General features: G+C 48.4%; 1 protein-coding gene across 4 annotated transcripts in view; it reads right to left on the minus strand.

The window, feature by feature from the left end:
* Positions 1-846: 846 nt before the first annotated feature.
* Positions 847-20819, minus strand: part of SLC36A1 (solute carrier family 36 member 1) — a 62675-nt gene continuing 42702 nt past the window's right edge. For all 4 annotated transcript variants that reach the window (XM_042993931.1, XM_042993936.1, XM_007093421.3 and 1 more), the window contains exons 8-11: positions 20347-20445; positions 17979-18145; positions 14502-14671; positions 847-5269 (exon numbers count right to left, since the gene is read on the minus strand). In XM_042993931.1, coding sequence (XP_042849865.1) covers positions 4998-5269; positions 14502-14671; positions 17979-18145; positions 20347-20445 — 708 coding nt within the window. In that variant the 3' untranslated portion in view covers positions 847-4997. The remainder of the gene's footprint in view (positions 5270-14501; positions 14672-17978; positions 18146-20346; positions 20446-20819) is intronic.

Raw genomic sequence — 20819 nt, forward strand, 5'->3', positions numbered from 1 at the left:
TGTGCCTCGGGGGCTCTGTTTTTGAATGAGTCTAATTCAGTAGCTGCCCAAGATTGGTTTTCTGATCCCCTAAAGAGGCAGCTCAGACGGTCTTGTCTGCCCTCCTACTGTCACAAAAGGGGAAAGGAAGTCCTCTCTTCCACTGTCCTGAAATCTGTCTCCCTGCATTAAACATATACACCTACATGGAGGGGGTGGGATCTCAAGGAATTGGTTTATGCGACTGTGAGGGCTGGCAAGTCCAAAATTCACAGGGCAAGCTGGCAGGCTGGCCGTCCTGACAGGAGCTGACGCTGTAGTCTTGCAGCAGAACTTCTTCCTCACTGAAACCTCGACTTTCCTCTTAAGGCCCTTCAACTGATTGGAGGAGGCCCACCCACACTTTAAGGATAAACTTGTATTCAAAGGCAACTGATTATCAACATCAACCACGTCTACGAAATAGCTTCAGAGCAACAGTGAGGTTAGTGTTTGATTGAATAACTGGGTTACTCAACGTCATAGCCCAGCCACGTTAACACGTGAAACTACCCATCATACATGTCAAGTACGGTCGTCTGATATACACAGAGAGGGTTGAGAGTTTCTACTCAAGTTTTCAATAAAAGCAGGAGCAGACTAAGGAAGGGCAGGACTGTCTGACAGAAAAATACCTACCTGGCCCCTTTCTTGGGAACGCTCAATTCCACAGGTAGTCCTACTGTTTGTACTGCTCTCCCAGAGGAGCTCTGGGACAGCAACTAAAAACATTTCAACCTCGCAAGATCTAGTAAAGAGATCTGAGTGATACTACAAAAAAACAAAACAAAACAAAAAGGCAAAAACAAAGATGCAGACTGCAACCTCTCAAAAATAAAAAATAAAATTCATTTATTGAGGAAGGAAAAGTTTAACACATGATCCAAGTGCAGAACCCAAAACAAATTCTTCTGTGAGCTCCTGCATGATCTACCTCTCTACACATACCCTGTGAGAAATGACACCCACGTAGGCACATACGCGGTATAATATACACGGTACCGTCTGGTTACCAACACCTGTTGGATGGCAGTTTTTCATATTCGTCTTATTTGCACATTCATCGACATGGTTTACAAGAGAGTCACATAAATTCATTGTTCGCTAAAAACAGCTTCCCCAGCATCGCCTTGATTTCAACAAAAGAACACGGCTTACAGCAGGCACCCTCAACCCTCGTTTCCCCGCGCCCCCGTTCTGGTGACCACATATCAGCACCACTTACATACCCCGGCCAGATAATGACCCGGTGGTACAAAGAACAGGGAAGAAATACCACAAGCCGATGCTGTCGGAGCAAACAGCCCTGCAACCAGCAGGACTAATTAAATTGTCTAAAAGTATTGACCATGATTTCAAAGACAAGCCACACCCTCTCCTTTTCCCCTAACGGTCTTGGAGATTTGTAACGTACTTTGGAAAATTTAATTCTAAGGCAGACTTGGAGCCGACTCCCTAATCACGAGGTCACGCGACTTGTACCACGTGTCTCCGCTGTCAGGAAGTGGCGTCGGGTTCTGACCGGGGCCGATGCTGGGGGCTCGCCTTAACATCTGATCGGCTGCGAAATACAAGCCACTGATACAGACCCCTTTGCTGTGAGCAGTGAATAGAGAGAGCTGTAAACAGACACAAATTGAGATTTTGCACTTCCAAAAAACATGAGGTGAATACGTAGTGTTATACAGAGTAGATATTCTACAATTCAGGAAGGGAGACGTTTGGGAAGAAAAAAGTAAGCCAGGAGAATGGGGACGGAGGGAAGATTTCCCCATGTTCCTTTCTGGGATCATCACTTGAAGACAAGTGAATAAACTGCAGCTTGTACCTTTCATGGGGGTAGAGTGAGCAGTGAGCACCAGCCAATGAATCCGGCCAGAGAGGTGAGTGGCAGAGAGGGAGGGCGGAAGCTGCAGGTTCTGAGCTAAGATACGCCACACATTCATACGCATCTGGCCCGGGTTTGTGCAGACGAAGGGCTCCTAGCAGCCAGACAGCAGCACAATATACAAATAATGACACTTGTGAATGCTGACAACTTCCAGAAAACTACACACAAGATGACACATCATGCTCTTCCCAGCCATTTGAGGGGAGGTACGCTGCTGACAGAGAGTTGGAAACCTGCCAAGAGCAGCGTTTGCAAACAAAAACAAAAACAAAACAAGGGTCTCTGAGAAGCCACCTCAGGGTTACTGGAAATCTGAGGCTGCACTTGGGGTGGCTGGGGGAGGGGCACAGAGCCTAACAGTATCGGCCTGAGAATCCCACGGTTTGCCTTTGGCCCGGCAGATGCAGCCTCACACTCGAGAGCCTCGTTGCCCCTAATCAGACTTCTGTGTATGCTGGGCCTGCTTCACCAGGGGCCAGAGCAGGGCACAGGGAGAGGCTGGGCAGCTGGTTCCTGATGAGCCATGGATAGAAAGGGAAGGCCCCCTGACTGCAGAAGCCTCGTGGGCAGAAGAGCAAGCTATCCTGAGCTGGCCCAGAGGGCTGCTTCCCCCTACCCTCCATCTTCTGGCTGACCCTTTACTTGACAACCTCACAACCGGAAAGGCCCATGGACAGGGCCCCCCTTGCCTGGCTCTTCTGAAGCAGCAGGAGCACAGGAAAAAGATCAAACGGGGACAAGGCTGTGCCAAATTAGCTTCCAGAAGCCCCAAAGCTAGTGGTGCCGTCTCTCCCACACACGTTTTCTAGGCCAGGGACCCTGAAACAGTAGTCTGCATTTTGCTAAGACCTGGGACCAGAGGACCACTGTTTTGTGCCACCCAGTCCTCAGGTCAAGTCTTGCTACCCACCGGACAGGATGGCCTCTAGCAGCTCCCTGAGTTACAGAGGCCTCCAGCACAGAGGCTGTGGGCAGGACACACATCTGATTCCCTTCTTCTGGCATGTGCCTTCTCACTGAAAACAACTCTCAGGACTGCCGTGGAAAGACGGCTGGAGCCCAGGGCTTGCAAACAGATGAGCGCAACTCTTGAACCCACTTTGGTACCTTCTGCGCCTGAGGTTTCACAGGGCAGGGCCGCTGCCCCCTTCAGCTAGAATCTGAGTCCCATAAGCACCTACTGGTGACCACAGAAAGGGTGGGTGAAAACCGTCATTCTCCTAAGGGAGACCAAGTCACAAGTGATCCCATCTCCCTAAAGTTCATAAATTATTAGTAGGCTGGGAGTCATTGCAATGAGAATTTGGCTTTGGAACAGAAGACAGAGAAAAAGCCAGGCTGGGGGCGGGGGCGGGGGCGGTCAGAGCCCTTACAAGCTTTGGGGAAACACAAACAAACAGGACCCTGATGAAGCTACGATGCTCTCCAACTTTCAGGGCGAACTGTGTCTCCAGGTCAGAAACGGCCTGGTGACAGGAGAGGAGGACAGCAGGACCCTATTGCACACACATGAACACACACACACACACACACACACACACAGCTCAGGGGATAGAGACTTAATGAATGCCTTCTGAAATACTTCTCACACCAACAGGGGGGAGAAAAGGCAGCCAAAAGCAAGGCCACGAACCTTTCTCTGCTTTCTCCACAGTTTGTTCCCAAATCTGAAGGCTGGCCTTGAGGTGAGCCAACACCGAGGCTATTTCTGACACTCAGGGAGGCATGCAGGGGGAGGGACGGGGTCAGGATTAGTGTTTAAAACATACGGGACCGAAGTCCCTACCGAGTGGTTCCCTTTAGAAGAAGTCCAGGTCGTGGAGGCAGCCCGGGGGTGGGGAGCTGCTTCCCGCCTGTCCCCCGTTGATTGTAAACAACCAAGCACCACGTGTAGTGTCAGACCAGCTGCTTCTTAATTCTGTGAACTGAACTTCACGCTCTGTGCTCACTGGCCCCGTCTTCTCATCCACGGCGAAGTGTGGGTGTCCTCCCGACGTGCTGGCAACTGAACGCTAGCGTGCCATGTGCCCGTCGGGGGCCGAGGCTGAAAAACAGGCCTCAGCGCACGACGCGACCATTGTATAAGCCTCCTGCGGAAAGCAGCACATCCCACTCGGCCATCCTTCCTCGGCCCAGTGCACTGGCAAACATATCCTGAGTCCTGCGTGTCTTCTCAATATGAAACCAGGCTGGTCAGTGGGAGGCAAAGTCCATACCTCCCCACAGAGGTACACGTGAAAATGATCCTGATTAAAACCTCTGGGGTACTCAGACAAGGGTGCTGAGGACCTCAGCACACATTTCCTAGAGCAAGTTTCTTTTCAGCAGGAGAAACCTAGTAAAAGCTTACTGAGGAAGAAACAATCCACAATAACCCCAGATCTAGAGACAATCTAAAAACAGAAGCTAATTTTAAATAAAATATAAATATTTTCAATTTAGGCAGGACTTGATATCTTTCGGAAGCTAAAGCATCTAAGAATACAACACTGTGACCCACACGAGGAATTTGGAGGAGGTGTTGCCAAGGGTCACAGGCAGAGAGAGTAAAGATTAAAAGCTCCAGCTCTGGAAGGCTGGTTTTTAACTACTAGGTAGGTCCAGGCACCTCCTGGAGACTTGAACAGGTTGGAGGAAACTGAGGTAAAATATCTGGGAGAGGTATGAGAAAGAGAGAGGCCCAGCCTTCCCACTCATTTAATCCAGGCCTGGGCCTGGAAAGGAGAAAACAGGAGGTGGGGGATGCTAAGATTTTTAAATAAAGTGAGCTGTGCAACAGGAATAATTGGGTGAGGTGGGTCAGAAGGAGGGAGGCAGGTAAGGGAGGAGACAGGATGAGGGAAAAGAGTTGCAAAGTTCTGGGTTAATGTAAGTACAAATGAACAGGGGTGGCCCTGCCACTAAGAGGGGCCTCTGCATATCTGCTACCCACTCTCTCCTGTGCCCCCAGCCCTACTGGCCCAGGGCACCCAGCTGCCAGGTAGAGGGGCTCCTGGACAGCAACCTCGCCTTTCCCCAGAGCCCGGACCCTATCTGAGGCTCTGGGGCCAGGGGCTGGGGAACACACAGGGGCGGGGCGGGCAGATCGCTATACAAAGGCACTGGTGGAGTTGATGAAGACAGGAGCACTGCTTGGCTGGATCAGCTCGTAGAGGGCCTCATACGTCCCCACCACAAAGCCCACGAAGCCCAGGATGCTGATCAGGGCGTCCTTGGCGATGGTGATGGGGCTCATGCCCTCCGAGTAGTAGGTGGTGATCTCCAGAAGGGGCGGGATGATGAGGGCCAGGGCGCTGCTGCTCACGGACCCCACCAGGGAGATGACCAGGTCCAGGCGGGGGATGAGGATGGCCAAGACGCCTGCAGGAGAGAGAGGACACGCCTGCTCAGGACTGCCCAGAGCCGGGAGAGACCTCCTCACTGCTGAGCAAATTTAGCACGAGTCCTTCTTCCAGAATGGAGAGCTCCGCAGAAACTTAGACATTGTCCCATCCAGTGTCGCTTTGCACAGATGAGAACACAAATGGCCACAGGTGTGGCACAACCTGGGTCTCACTGCAAGGCTGGGACTGGAACCCAGATCTCCTGGCTTTCAGCTTTTCCCGCTACAGCATACGACCTCCATCTTTCCGAAGCAAAGGAACCAAATTACACTCCTGGGCAGCCTGGTCCCTACCAGAGGAGGGAGGCGGACTGTTTCTGTGCGACTGGTCATTTTCTTCTGCCGAGGGTACCTCCCCCACAAACATTTCACTTAACTGACAAGAAACAGAATGGGGGGGGGGGGGAGCCATCCTTCTGGAATGCTATCAGAATAAACCCCGTCTCACAGAGCATTTTCCTACAGGGAAAGTAGATGTAGCTCAGCGTGCAGGCTCACCTGAGGGGCAAGGCCCCACACGATGGCCTCGCGCCCGTGGCTCCCACACCAGGCAGAAGTGACGAAGAACCAACCGCAGGCCACCTTAGGAAACCCCGTCAGCTTCCACCCCGGGGCAATGACGGTGCTGCTGTCACACCAGGGGGAGGAGGCCTCGCCGACCACACTTACTCCAGCGCCCGCTGAGCCCGCCATTCTCATCTGACTCAGCTTTCCGCCGGGGGCGAGGCGGGCGTGAAGGCCACTGCTCCACAAGTGCCCCGAGGACTGCAGGCTCTGGCATCAGTGACGGGGGGGGGGGGGGGGGGGGGGGGGGGATGTTACCGCTCCTTTCTATTCCCTGGTTTTCTTGTTGGCAAATGAGGATACAAATGGCTCCTATGTCACAGAGATACCCTGATGGCCCAACGGGGTTGCACAGGCACCTCACAAAAGGCCTGGGGTACAAGAGGCTCACGCTAGAGTTCAGAGCATCATTCTACTATATATGTTGCTGCCCATGCAACTGCATTACTGACTCATTACTGTCTTCCCCACGGCAGGCTCCAACCGGAGGTCCCCAGCATGGAGACCGTGCTCCAGAGCACATCCCTGACCTCACTGGCTCCTAAGAGTCACATCTTACATGGCGGGGGGGGGGGGGGTTCAGTTCCCCCTTCATCTCACAAAGTAGTGTAGCCGAGTCGTTCTGAGGAAGGCATCACAGTGGTGAGACTGCCAGACAGACACCTCAGGCCGATGCACCCCATTTTACCCTCGGATCAATTTTACTCCTCAGATGGGGCTGTCTGCATCGATTACTGTTTATCTTTGGCTAAGCTACAGACAAATGGACTGGGTTGCATGTAGAAACCAGGTTTTGTGAGACGCACTTGCTTTTAAGCTGGAATAGCACTCCCTGTAGCAAGAGAGGAGGCGACGTGGGATGGGGGCTTACCAGGAGAGGGACAGGTACACGTCTCCCATCTCACACTTCCTCTGAAGCGATGTCAACTTAAACAAATCCAGTTCCTCATTCACAGCGGCCATATTTCAAGGACTTAACAGTTGCCTGTGCCTAATGGCTACCGTCCTGGACAGCACAGACCCAGAATACTCCCCTCGCGGCAGAACATCTAGCGTCTGATAGACAGCACTGCGAGGCAGCCACTCGTTGGCAGAATCTGCCTCGGGTCCATGGGTATGTAACTTCACAACATGGTTACTGTCCCCAGGCAGATTCAATGATAGGAAGGGACAGAATGCAGGCCCTCAAGTGTCTGGTCACGTCACACACCTGACAATTAAGAACATACAGAACGACACCTGCAGGAGGAAGAACAGGGGTGCTGGCTGATCACACAAAGAGCCTGTCTGTGAAGAACTGGGGGAGTCAGGTGCCGGGCTAACTTTCCCAGGGACGCACTGCAATCATTTAGCAGAGAACCGGTATACAGTCAGCCCTGACCTCTCTCTGCTTTGCAAAGGAAGTAAGACAAGTGTTTTGAAGCCTGATAACAAAAGGGGGCACAAGGATACTGAGCCTCAGATCTGCTTCTGTCATCGTTTTATAGCCCTGAGGCAATCCCTTCCTCTTTCCTTATTCTAGTGTTCAACCGTAATGGCAATTATCCATCAACACCCTCGCTGTTCTGAAGCCTTCAGGAAGCCCATAAAAAGTGTAGGCTTTTAACTTGCACTGCAAGTTAAAAACAGTATGTTTCAGCCCTTAGCTATTTCTATATAGAGTTGGTGATATCCCTCAAATCTTCAGGGTTGAATTTGGAGGAAGGATAAAACTAAATTGTAAACTAGGGCGCCTGGGTGGCTCAGTCAGTTAAGCGTCCGACTTTGGCTCAGGTCATGATCTCGCGGTTTGCGAGTTTGAGCCCCGCCTTGGGCACTGTGCTGACCGCTCAGAGCCCGGAGCCTGCTTCAGATTCTGTGTTTCCTTCTCTCTCTGCCCCTCCCCTGCTCATGCTCAGTCTCCCTCTGTCTCTTAATAAATAAACGTTAAAAAAAAAAAAAAGACTAAATTGTAACCTGATGCCAAAATGGCGTTCTCATTATGGACAACTTAGCGCTCAACGAGAATTGATCTGCCGTGTGGTCTGTGCCGTGTGTTCCCTTCCCCTCTCTGGGGTCTGCATCTACATCTGCCTAATGTCAACCTCACAGTGACGGCTCCCACGGTTCCAATGTGGGTGAGGGGTGCGGTGGCAATAGCACTGGGGCAGCAATCAGATCTGAGCCCCGGGAGAGGCTGGTAAAGGAACGTGGTTGAGAGTGCAGGCTCTGGACTCAGAACCTGGACTCCAATCCCAGCTCCACCACTAACCAGCCAGCTACTTAACCTACCACTAAATAGGAGTGGTCACATGAGACCGTTTCACATCGAGATCTCAGAGCACTCAGAACTCAAGTGCACAATAAATGAAATGTGAGTTAATACAATCACCGGTCCCAGCATGAACGGGTTCACCATTTGGAGCCTCAGCTCGTTCACCCACGAGGTTAGGTGACCATACGAGCCCTGGATGAGGACTGAAGTCTCACCCACCTCTGACATCTTAAGGAACTGTACAAAGCAGGTTTAGTCACTTAGGAGTGTGTTGTGGGATCCTTCAACTCACTGTCAAGTGGGAAGCACCATGTCCTGCTCGACTGTGGCACAGCAGAGCAATGGGATTCCTCTTCTAGAACAGATGGGTATGCCCTAAACACAGCTTCCAGCCTGCCTGGTTTTGTGCCGTTAAAGGGAGTGTGAGTTATTCTTCCGGTGCCAGCCCCTGATCTCCATGGATGCTCCACCCCACTGAAGAGAAGGGTGTCCTTTATCAGAGACAATAAGCCCGAGGAGGAAAGAAGTCAGATGACCTGCCTGCACCCTCCCAGCTCTGAGTCTGACATCCCCTCTTCCTCTCTCACGTTAACCTGGGGGACATATGGTACGTCGTGATTGGACTTAAGTGAGGTCAGATGTGCTCTATTCTATGATAAGCATTAGGTGGAAACAGTGACACAAGCTCCTGCGATTAGAATCTTTTCTCAGATTAGACAGAGATGTTCCACTTCATCGTGACATTTTAAAAGCAATCTAAAAACTTGCCCTTGTATTTGCTACAAAGGATATACACAATAAGGGCGCCTAACAAAAATATCTCTAAATAGAGATTTTTTTAAAGTGGCAAAACTTTTCTCTTAAGGCCAGGATCACAGGGCTATTCTAGCTGGACCAGATACCACAAGCGAACCCCAAATAAAGCCTGACATTGGAGAAAGATAATGAGGGGGGTGGGGAGAAGGCAAGAACAGTAAGCCTCGCACTGATAATGCAGGGGGAAGGGGAAGACAAGAGGACCCAACCAAATTAGCACAAATAGCCCCAAGGGCTCAACTGCAGGGGTGCCTGTTTTGCCATCATGCAAAATGCGGCCAGCCAGCTTCAGCTAATTCCAGACATGGGAATCATGTACTTAGGAAAGATGTGGGAGTAACCAAAACCTCTTCTAGCACTAAATGTCTTTACTCGGAGTTAAAGCCCTCTAGAAAGAGAAACTCCAGAAGGTAGAGATCTCAAAGCAGCCAACCAGGAATATCCTCTCCCTACTCTCTCCCTGCTCCCCCACAAGCACACCCCATACAAAGAAGAACACTCCCACAGCGCACTCCCAAACAGCAAGGCAGCGCCCTCTGCAGCAGCTTGGCTGTGGCATGTGCAGAAATGGGGGACTGAGGACAACTCAGCTAGTCCACGTGATTAGTCAAGAGGGCTCCAACGGTATTACAAAACATGTTCCCTTTGGGTTAAGAGACACTAAAAATGTGACCTTTTGACTGCTGAAGCACCAGGGGGCAAACGACCATGTTCAGAGATGGAACTGACTGGGATTCTGGAGCCTGTGGTTTTAGACTGGCAACCGAAAGAGCTGACGTGTGCACAAGAGAAGAGAAAGCACTTTAGAGAACACACACTTACAGAACTATGCTGGACACCTACAGCCAGCCCTATGTCTGGAAGCTCTTCCTGCTGTTTCGTTGTGATCAATGCTGGTGCAACCCACCTGTGTTACTCTGAATGTCTAGAAATGTACCTTTAAAATTAATACCAGCCTTGGACACAATATGTCATTTCATTTAGGGGGAGTATAAACTTTAAAAAAATACAAAAGCAAGGAAAACAACTTACATGTCCAACACCAAAGGAGTAGTTTAGTAAATATGATCCACTAATGTAATAGAATATTATATGGTCATGAAAATATTTATGAAGGATACGCATATTCATGACATAATATCAAATAAAAAGCAAAAGACAAAGTTTCCTGTGTATACTATGATTGCAACTATTTTTAAAAGCACCTATGAGGATGAACACAGAAAATAAAATGCAAAAAAAAATTATTTTAAGTCAGTGGGATATTTGGAATTTCTTCTTCAATCTAGACATTCTTGAAATGTTTCTACATTAACTTTTTTTTTTTTTTTTGAGCAGTATTTTGGTAGAAATTTCAAATCAGGCTCAAAGCACCTGTGCCAAATCACAGAAGTTTCGACTTGAAAGAAATCTTCGCAACCTGGTACCCTGCACATCTATCTTCTGGCTGAGGAAACTGTGGCCTCGGGAGGGTTCCCCAGGGACCCACAGTGCACAGCTAACTAACACCACTGCCCCTTGTCATTGTAGCTGCAAGATGGAGGGATGGGAGGGAGCACAAGCTGCTGAGAAGCCACTCTGTTCGGACCTGGCAGCTTCATGCTTGACAGGGTTTGGCTGCTTGGAATGTTCCACAGCTACGCACAGGCCTTTTAATTGATAAGGCTTTATGTTATTACGTCTTCAACAATAGGTTTCTGAAATTTTCACATATAACCGAAGTAAGATGCTTCACATGGGAAATGCCACAGAGAATTAGTTCAAAGCACTGAAGGACAGATTAATGCCTCATGGAACCCAAAAGAACTACTCTTTCTACACTTCTGAACTCCCTCTGGCACCAGCCTCTTTCAGCCTCTCCTCCTTGCACATAGGTGACCTGCGAAGTCTGCAATTGAAACATAGGGGCTGGAAAGAAATACTGTTTCATATGAAATCGCAACACAATGAACACCATTCTCTGATGCATGTATTTTCCCTTCCCCTCCTGTCCAAGAGTCTGAAATTAAGCACCAAAGAGTAGACACAGAAGTCTTTGCAAAAAGGGGGAGAGTGGCGAGAAAGTCAAATTCCCAATGCCAAAAAAAAAAAAAAAAAAAAAAAAATGAGTCTGGACCAAATTCCCCTGCTTCCTTTGGTGGGTAGAGGGTAAGGAAGAGGAGGAAAAAGACAAGAAAACACCATAAATAGCAATAAAACAAGCTCCTATTAAAATGTATGGGTGTAATAGAAAACAATCAGTTCCAGCAAAGTTCTAAAATCATACACCAAATAACCTTATGCAGCAAAGATCTGAAAGTACAGGAAAAAAACAAAAACAAAATAAACTCATATAAATACATTTAAGTTGGTGCTGCAGTGAAATGCCTCTCCTGAATCCCACAATCACTTCACAGTCTCCAGGGAAGGGAAAAGAAGCCCGGGTGTTCAGAGATGAAAAGGCTGCATCATTTAATAGGCTGACGATGCAATGCTAAGTCACAATAGATCACAGAAAGGGAAATAACTGAATGCACTTGCAGATCAAAAGCAGCTTGAGTCCTTTGAGCATCATGCTGTAGAAGGGAGATGAGACCCACAGACAGAGTCAGGAAAAGCAAAGCAAAATCCAGGAGACATCTAAGGATAGCATGAGGTCTATGAATCAGAGACTCCTGGCTCCTGCAGGGCGCGGTGGAAAGAAACCTGGCAGGAAGCAAGACATATGCTGCCGGAGGCTAAGCCAGGTTTGAGAAGAAAATGGGGCCAGGACAGGAATCAGGCCCAGCATCACCGCCCCAGCTCTCTGGGCAAGGAGAAGCTGGTGTCTAGGCAGTTAGAGCACATTTTGCCTAGACAGACCTACCTTTTCTAGAGAAACCACTTTGAAAAAAGCCAATTATTTGAACCATCCCATCCTTGCTTCCAGCACCCTTTGGATTCCAGAATCAGAACACTGAGAGTTGACATTATACACTGTACACATGAAGGCTGGACTTCAATACTTAGAGGTAACCATCCACAGAGGAACACACGTATCTGTGTTAAAGAATGACAGTTGCAGGCAGAAGATAGGAACAAAATCCAGAGCATTTTAGCGCATATTAAGGCAAATTACTAGAAAAGCAAAGATACGTTACAATTGTTTCCTTTTCAGTTGCTTTAGGGCAGCAGTGGCCTGTAGGTAGCTCTGGGCACTGGATTAGCTGCTGAGTGGGCTTTTTCTATAGGCTGGACTACAGAGGGCCAGAAGGTCTGCCAAACAAAGGCTATAAGGAGAAGTCAGATTCTTGGCTGCCATCAACTTGCTAGGGTTGGCAAATGCAAGCAGTCCACTCGTTGCCTGGCTCTTCCCCAGCCCCACCCTGCAATAAATCCTCAGACAGAATATGCCCAACATTAAGTCAGAAGGTTTGGTTCCTCAGCTCTAGTGACCTCCTTCCATACAAAGATTCAGGACGCTGAGCTTCACCCACATCCTTGAAATAAAATGAGAAAGAGAACTGCAGGTGGCTTGAAGAAATCTGTTCCATGACAGGCATTAGTCTGTTCCCTTGAGACAGTTCATTCTGGGACAGGCACTAGTCTGTTCTTTGAAGAGACATTCTAGGACAGGAGCCAGTCTATTCCTTGAGCAGATGAGTCTGAGATAGGCACTGTTCAGTTCCCTTGAGGAAGTCCTAGCTGGTAGAGCCACCAGTCTATTTCCTTGAAAGGTCCATTCTGGGATGGGCACTAGACTATTTTTTGGAGAAGGACCATTCTAGGATAGGTACTAGCCTGTTCCCTAGGAAGCCCATTCTGTGGTAAGCAATATCAGTTCTATTGAGAAGACCATTCTGGGGTTGGCACTTTCCTTAAAGAGGTCCTTTCTAGCACAGGCACTAGGCTGTCCCTTGAGGTCTCTTCTAGCACGGGCACCAGGCTGTCCCTTGAAGAAGCCCATTCTGGGATGGGCACTAAGTCGTTCCCTTGAGGAGGCCCATCTGGGATGGGTACTCATCTGTTCCCTGGAAGAAGCCCATTCTAGAATAGGCACTAGTCCGTTCCTTTGAAGAGGGTTTATTCTGGGATAGGCACTAGGCTGTTACCTTGAAAAAGTTCATTCTGAAATAGGCACTAGTCTGTCTCCTTGAGACTGGTGCCTCAAGTCCTTTCTAGGGTAAGAACTATTAGTCTTGCTGAGGAGACCATTCTGGGATAGGCACTAAGCTGTTCTCATGCGGAGGCTGATCCGGGATGGGCAGTAGTCCGTTCCCTAGAAGAAGGCTGTTCTTGGATAGGCACTAGACTGTTCTTCTGAGGAAGTTTACTCAGAAATACACACCAGAATGTTTACTCAAGTAAGTCCATTTTGAGATAAGCACAATCAGCTCTATTGAGGAGACCATTCTGGGATGGGAAGTAGTCTGTTCCCTTAAAGAGGTCCATTCTAGGTAGGCACGATACTATTCCCTGAGGAGGTCTATTCTGGAATAGGCACTAGTCTATCCCCCATGTCTAACCTCTACTGCCCTTCTCTTGTCAACAGTTAACCCATAACATCATTTCTGATCTTCCACACTATGAGTAAATGCTAGATAACTTTCACACCATTTATCCCTAAAACACTCCATTCTGGTTCAATTTAAAAATCATACAGGCCTATTTTTATTCCAAACATAGAGCCTTGGACCGGATAATTTAAGAAGTTCCCACGGAAGTCTCAATATAATAAGTCAAGATAATTCTTTTCCCAAAATAACACAATTTTTAAAAATAAAATAAAAAGCCCAACATAGCCAAAAAGTAACATCTAGATTCAAGTACTGTGATCTGGAAACAAGTTGCAAATCTCCTAGAAATTTACATTAGGTATTATAGACCAATTTATTCAGGGGTTCTCTATTCTATCAACTCACAGAACCTACCAAAAAAGAAAAAAAAAAAAGGAAAAATTGATTTTTATTTTAAAATGTACATCGGTTTCCACCAACAGCAAGTAGAGTAATATCTTGTCTCTTAACTCACACTCCAGGGTGTGTGGTCAGGGAGGAGAAATAAAACACAAAGGTAAAAATCAAACACCTAGATTAATCAGTATACATTTTCTAAGAAACACATTTAGTAAATGTCTAGAAGAGTATCATATAGGCCCAACATGAAATCTAAGCAATAGATTGTCACACTGGAAAAGGATTATTTGAAAACACAAATAAACATGTAGTGGCTATCAAAGTAACCTATACTCATATGCATATGGTTTAAATGGCTCTCTTTTACACTGTTGCCTTATTTTACCCCAAGGACACGGGATAGTAATTCTACATCTTTACTATGAATTATGACCACCACTGTAGCATTTTACACCATATCTACAAATAAACTTGTGTTCTCCTTCCCATACCCTTTCGAGTACATATACAATCAATTCACTTCACCGTCTGGCCGGGGCTCAACTACGCACCTGAGACATCAGGCCATGTTCCCCGCTCACACACTACAACTGTTTCAGTCCACCAGGCTCTTCTCCCTCAAGAAAGCCCTGAGGACTGGGTGCCCTTTGGGGAGAAAAAAAAAAAAACAAAACCAAAGCAATTATCTCGTCTTCTACTCACATGTCAGGCAGACCAGCACAGTGCGCACGAACAGGTCTACCACCAGCTCGCAGTGCTCAGGCACGCGGGACACGAAGAAGGGGATGATGATCTCGGCCGGGACGTAGAACTGGAGGGCGTAGGTGAAGAAGATGCCAATGGAGTAGAGCAGCTTGACCGACTGGTACAGCCTGCAGAGAGAGAGCCGAGACCCATTCCAAAGCCTGCTCTATGCCACAGCACTAGCAGTGAGGGGGCAAGACGGTCTCGCCGTGGCCATGTCTATCCAAGTCACCGACGCGCGTGTCCTTCAGACCCAGCAATTTCATGTCGAGGCATTTACCCTGCAGACATACTTGCACGTTGCGTAACATTTTTCCCTCCAAGTATGTCACTGTCACATTGTTTACGTATGGAAGGCTGAAAACAGTTTATATGTTAGCCAGTGGGGAACTAGTTACATCATAGTGTCCCATACAGCTGTGAAAATAGGAGGCAGAACTACAGGTGCTGATACGGAACCAGCGTCAGAATACATAAGTGAAAAATGCGTGAAGCAGGACAGTGCCTACAGTGTGCTACAAATTGTCCAAAAAAAGGAAAAAGAAGGAAAAAACACTCCCTCCCCCCCCACACACACATGCATATGACATTCTTACATACTCTAAACATCCCCAAAAGGAAACACAAGAAATTGGTAATGTGGTTGCCTCTGAAATGGTAAACTGTAAAACTGGGGACTTGGGGAAGCAAATGGAAACAAACATATTCTGTCTACACTTTGAACAGCTGGAATCTTTACCATGGACATATAACCCTTCAAAAATTAAAACAAAAATGCAATTAAAGCATAACAGGCCTTTTTCTATCCTTCCCTTTCAATTCCCTGTTCCCTAGAATCAGAAGGGGACCACATGACCAAGAAGCAAGAGCAAAACCCATCTTCCCACACCACTGTGGCTGTCTTCCTACCACTGCATCACGTGTGGCTCGGAGACGGTTAACTCACCAACAGATAGCTCTGTCTTATCTCTTGCCTAGAACTGTGCAGAGTAGAAAACAAGCCTGATCCATAAGTACTCATGGATCTGAAATGATCATTCCAGGGAAGGCTACCCTGCCCCTTAGCAAAAGCTCCCCTTCAAGCAAGACCTTCATGCCTTCAGCAGCAAGAAACACTGGCCTCCCCCACCTTGTTGGAAATCTATTTAAAAGTGGTGACTGCATTGTGTATATTGTGCATGGAGTTTCTCTGTGGTTGAACTTAATGCCTAGAAGATGTTCTGATGCTATAAACAGGAGAACATCTTGGGAGAGACTGAGTTTGACAAAAGGTCTTACTTGCTCCAAGAATAGATAATAAAAACGTTTTGGAAAAATCAGCTGGTGCCTCTATAATTAAACTCGGTACAACACCAAAGCCTTCTGGAGTGCTGGGAAGTCTGGAAGCAGGATCGTCACCTGCAGGGATGGCTAAATAAATCGCGCCTGAATGGAGGCGGAAAGATGAGAGTAGCTGGGTTTGGAGTGTCAAAGGGACGACGACAGGTGCTCATCCACGGCTTTAGATTATGTGGGCTGCTTCTGCTGTTCCTGATCCATTCATCTTCAGTTATGCCAACCTACCACCTGGCTCTTGAAAGGGCAGGAACATTTGGAAACTTAAAAGCAGGCATCAGAGCGAAAGGGAAAGACTTTCTGAAAACAACAGCCCATTGCAGGACTGCCACTTGGCTGGCCACACCACAACCCTTGTCCCCAGACCCCTGCTGATTAAGGGCACCCTGGGCTAAACACTGACGACAAAACCAAATAAACACTCTTCTCAATTTTTTCAACCTGCCTTTGTACAATGCCTCACTGATCGGAGCTCTAACAACATGCACAGGCAGGTCAACCAGGCCAGCCTGAAAGGTTCCCTGGTCCCCAGGGCACTCAATAAGCTTCTCAGTGTCTGCTCAGCTGCCCTCCACAATGAAATTCCCATCTTCAAAACAGAACTGTTGCTTCAGACACACCCTGCGACAGCTACCTTTTCAGGAAGCATTTCAGTATGTCTCAGTGTTTCCCTGCAAGATAGTAACCAAGAGTTAAGCAAAGTGAGGTACAGAAGGGCTCCCCACAGCCCCGAGTCCACTGTGAGAGGCCTCCACCCACTCATCAAGCTGGTGACTGCCACGGGAGAGGCACAGCAGAAGCTGGGAACCCAGCCTATTCGCCCTCTTTTCTCCCTGTCTGGAATGCTTGAGGTGAACCGATGGGATGCTTGGCCCTTCCAGGTTCAGATTTCTAGGGAGAAATGGCATACTACCTGATCAACCAATCCATGTGGCATACGCCTCCAGAGGAATCCCCCCTCTAAACAAAGAAGAAAGCTCAGGGCAGACTCTCCTTCTGATCGCACCAGGAGAGTATGACGAAGCACTTTCTCACACATAGCATTTGGTCTTCCTGACAATCCTGGAAGAAATGACTACTCCTGGTTCCCCAAAGTGGGAGCTGAGGCAGTGAGCAGCTGTGACCTGTCCAAGGCCACAGAGGTGAACATGGCAGACCGCCCCTACCCTCTATGCCCCAGTTGCTCCCTGAAAACATCTCTTCACAACATGCCTCACAGTTCTAGCGTTTAGTCCTCCTTTTTGTTCAAAAGGCATCTACTGGGTGATGATCGTGTGCCAGGCGTTGTGCCGGGGGCTGGGGTAGAATGCAGAGCTTACGGTGGAGGGAGATCACAGTGCAGGTAAACAGAACATTATAGCGCTTTGGAACAGGAATTAGGCTAGGGTCCGAATGGGATCCTGTAAGAACAGAGTGAAGGGGCATCTGACCTAGCCTGGAGGTTGTGGCGGGTGGAACAGCAGAGAAAGTTTCTCAGAAAGAGTGGCTCCTTGACTAAGTCTTCCTCACGGACTAGGAAGGAGGTGCAGGCAGGGCTAGAGCCGGAGTGGTCCTGACAGGGACGTTGCAGATTTTTGTCTCTGCTGGAGGAGCAAAGGGAGGCCCCTGAGGGCTCTCGCCAAGGGAATGCACCCATGACTGGAGTCCTGGCTCGTACAGGGAATGGGAGAACAGACCTGGAGAAGGATTAACACTAGGACAGGCAGATGGGTCAAAGGGCTCAGTGGGGGGCCAAGGAGGGACAGTGCTGGCCGGGGGCAGGGGCGGGGGTGGCAGTGGTGGGCTAAAGTGAAGTAAGCTGATTTAAGGGGTGAGTAGGAAGAAAATCCACGTTCTGACCCATGAATTTAAAAAAACATCCAGGGGTATCCAGGTGGCTCGGTCAGTTAAGCATCCGACTCTTGATCTCGGCTCAGGTAATGGTCTCACGGTTCGTGAGATGGAGCCTCACATCAGGCTCCGCACTGACAGCGTGAAGCCTGCTTGGGATTTTCTCTCCCCCTCTCTTTCTCTCAAAATAAACAAGTAAACATTTTAAAAACTACAAACTAAATGAAACAAGCGTCCAGGGCTCCCACGCTTCCATCCTTCCCCACGTACCAACAATTGGGCAGGTTGAGGGTTATGCTGCCTTGGATGTTAGCTCCAAACTGCAGGTACCCCAGGCACCCCAGACTGATGTACAGGGCGGTGATGATGGCCATTCCCACGTACAGGATGACCGGAAATTTCTGAGGATCCTTCATTTTGTTTTCAAGGGGCAGAACCTATAAGAGTAGTGAGAAAGAAGAGAAAACACAGGAAAAAGGAACATTAATGGTGAAAAACAAAACTGTAATGGGCTCAGAAATAACTGCTTTAGCCCCAGGAGACAGAAACAAATCCAAGCTATTTCCTCAGAGCTGGAGGAGAGGCAGAGCCCGCTGTGTGAGCCGGGAAGTGCGGGGAGGCGAGCGTGGGCCGGACTGGGACCAGGACCCCTGCCCAGGCCAGTGCTCTGCCTCCGGCTCCAGGAGCCCCATGGGCAGGGAGGGGGGGTGCTCTCTGCCCCTCAGCACAGCCTCACGGCCGCCGGCAGCCCTCCCACCTCATGCCCACCCGGCACGATGGGGAGCAGACCTCTCCTGAGACCACAGTTCTGCTAACCTGTCCAAAGAATGCAAAACACAGGTCAGGGAACACTGCCATTCTAGTTCCCGGAAACTTCACAACCTGCTACCACCTGCACCTGGCCGGGCTCACAAGGAAGAGTGACAGTGTCGAGCTGTCCCACAAACCATCTTTGATCTTGTCATGACACTCATTTTCCTTGAACGCTTGCAGTCACGAGGCAGAGTGGGTCTGTGCCAGACACACCCCGGCGGGCAGGGAGGGCCCGCTGCAGGCCCGGCGCCATGAGGGAGCCACAGCCCTGCACTTCCAACCGGCCCTCGACACCACCCCCCTCCCCCACCAGCGCAGGGGGCCTCCAGCTTCAGGTGATCCACATCCGGTTAGAAACAGTTGCTAAGCTTGCTTCCGGTTACCTTTCGTGGACAGTCTAGAGAGCCAGAGGGCAGGCAGCCCGTCTCCTCTATGTCTGCCAGGCCTGGGCCAGTGGCACAAACACAGAGCCTACCATGAACAAAGAGTGAGCAGGGGCCCTGCACCCACACACGCTCAACAGCCCTCAAATCCAAACTAAGAGTCGAAACAGAGAAATCTCAAGCAACAGATAATAATGATCACAGGATGACTCCACATCCAGGCCTTGGCTAATGAAAGGAGCAAAGAACAACGTCTGCACTGTGCTGTCAGGGAAAACTGGTTAAGTTCCGCACAATGCTCCTTCAGAACCAGGATCTCCAGGCAGCTTTCCACATTTACTCAATCTCTTATTTCCAGTCCCAAGCACTTGAGAGCTCGTTTCTCACTGCTACAATACGGGGTTCTGTTTGTGTTTGTGAGTCAAGGTGAAACCATCTTCCTGGGCAGCGAGAAGCTCCAAGAAAGAGCAAAGGGAAAGGTGTAAAACCTTGGGACAACAACTTACACACTAATCCCTCAGAAAGTCTCCCCCGTGATGTTAGGGCCTTAATACATCGCACCAATCCCACCAGGGCAACTCCTTAGTATTTTGACAAAAGAATCGATCCAGCTTCTAGGTTTTCTTAAAAGTATATCAAGTGACAGGGAAACCAAATGGGGATAAAAAGATATTCCCTGAAAGGAAAAGTGTCTTCTTCCCTTTTCCTAAGCTGTTGGCCAACAGTACTACTAATTTTCTTCAAGGAAGAATTCTGGAACTTTATTATGAAAAAATATAAATAAAAATCAAATTAGGTGCAAATGAGTGGCAGATTCCTCTCTTTAGGAGAAGAACTTGGTGAAATCATAGCAATGGTGGGGGAAGCTAACTAGCAGTGAGAGCTAAGGCCATTTATCTACACACAAAAAATACAGCACACCAATGTTCCAGGGCAGAGACATTATTTGTGCAGCTACTGATTTAATTCTAAAATCAATAGTATTATTAATAAAAATTATTAAATACTTACTGTGTGTCAGGGGCTACGCAAAGTACTTTACACACATCTCATTGAATCCTAACAACTACTAATCATTAAGTTCACTTTTCAGAAGCGAACAACAAAGAAGTTAAGTCCTCACACAAGGTCACACAGCTGTTCTCTGGGAGAGCCAGGACTCAACCCCAGTCAGTCTGACTCTAGACCCTGCACTCCCAATTGCCATGTATTATTGCTTATTGCCCACATAGGTGATAAATATGCAACAGAGAGGGTTTGAAGGCAAACATTCTCAAATCACATACAATTTGTTTCCAAAACCCCAGTGGAATCTCTGCATTGCTGTTCAGGAGCTGGCCGATAAGTTTCAGAAGATAATTTCTAACAGCATTTCCTCAGCCTTCCAAAGAGCAGACCTCAAGGACACCAAGGGTGACACAGAATCACAGCGAAACTCTTACCATCCCAATGCCTTCAAACGCAAAAATGGCTGTGCCAAAGAACAAAGGGTAGGTCTTCCAGGGAGCCACCAAGGGGAGGCGGCTGGGGTCTGGGATATTCTGAAAGAGAAAATAAAACAAAGCAAAGGCTATACAGAGATTCGAGATTTGAACTCCAACATCAGACAGGTCATAACCTTTTCCTAGATTCAAGATCCTCTAAAAGGAGAAAGTCTGACACCTGACATGGTTCGGGGACATTTAGTCTTTGTATTTTTTTTCCCTTCAGGCTTAGAAAACCCCTATTTGCTTTGGGGAAAGACTATATCCCAGTGTACTATAAAAAACTCAAATGCTGGAGCTTGCATAAAAATAGTCACATTCTTTCATTAGGTAATCCCATCCCCAGAAATTGAATCCGAGTAGGGAAAAAAAATCAAAATATACATGCTTATTTATTTTTGAGAGAGAGACAGAGAGAGAGAGAGAGAGAG

This window comes from Panthera tigris, chromosome A1, assembly GCF_018350195.1.
Source record: "Panthera tigris isolate Pti1 chromosome A1, P.tigris_Pti1_mat1.1, whole genome shotgun sequence".
Taxonomy (NCBI): domain Eukaryota; kingdom Metazoa; phylum Chordata; class Mammalia; order Carnivora; family Felidae; genus Panthera; species Panthera tigris.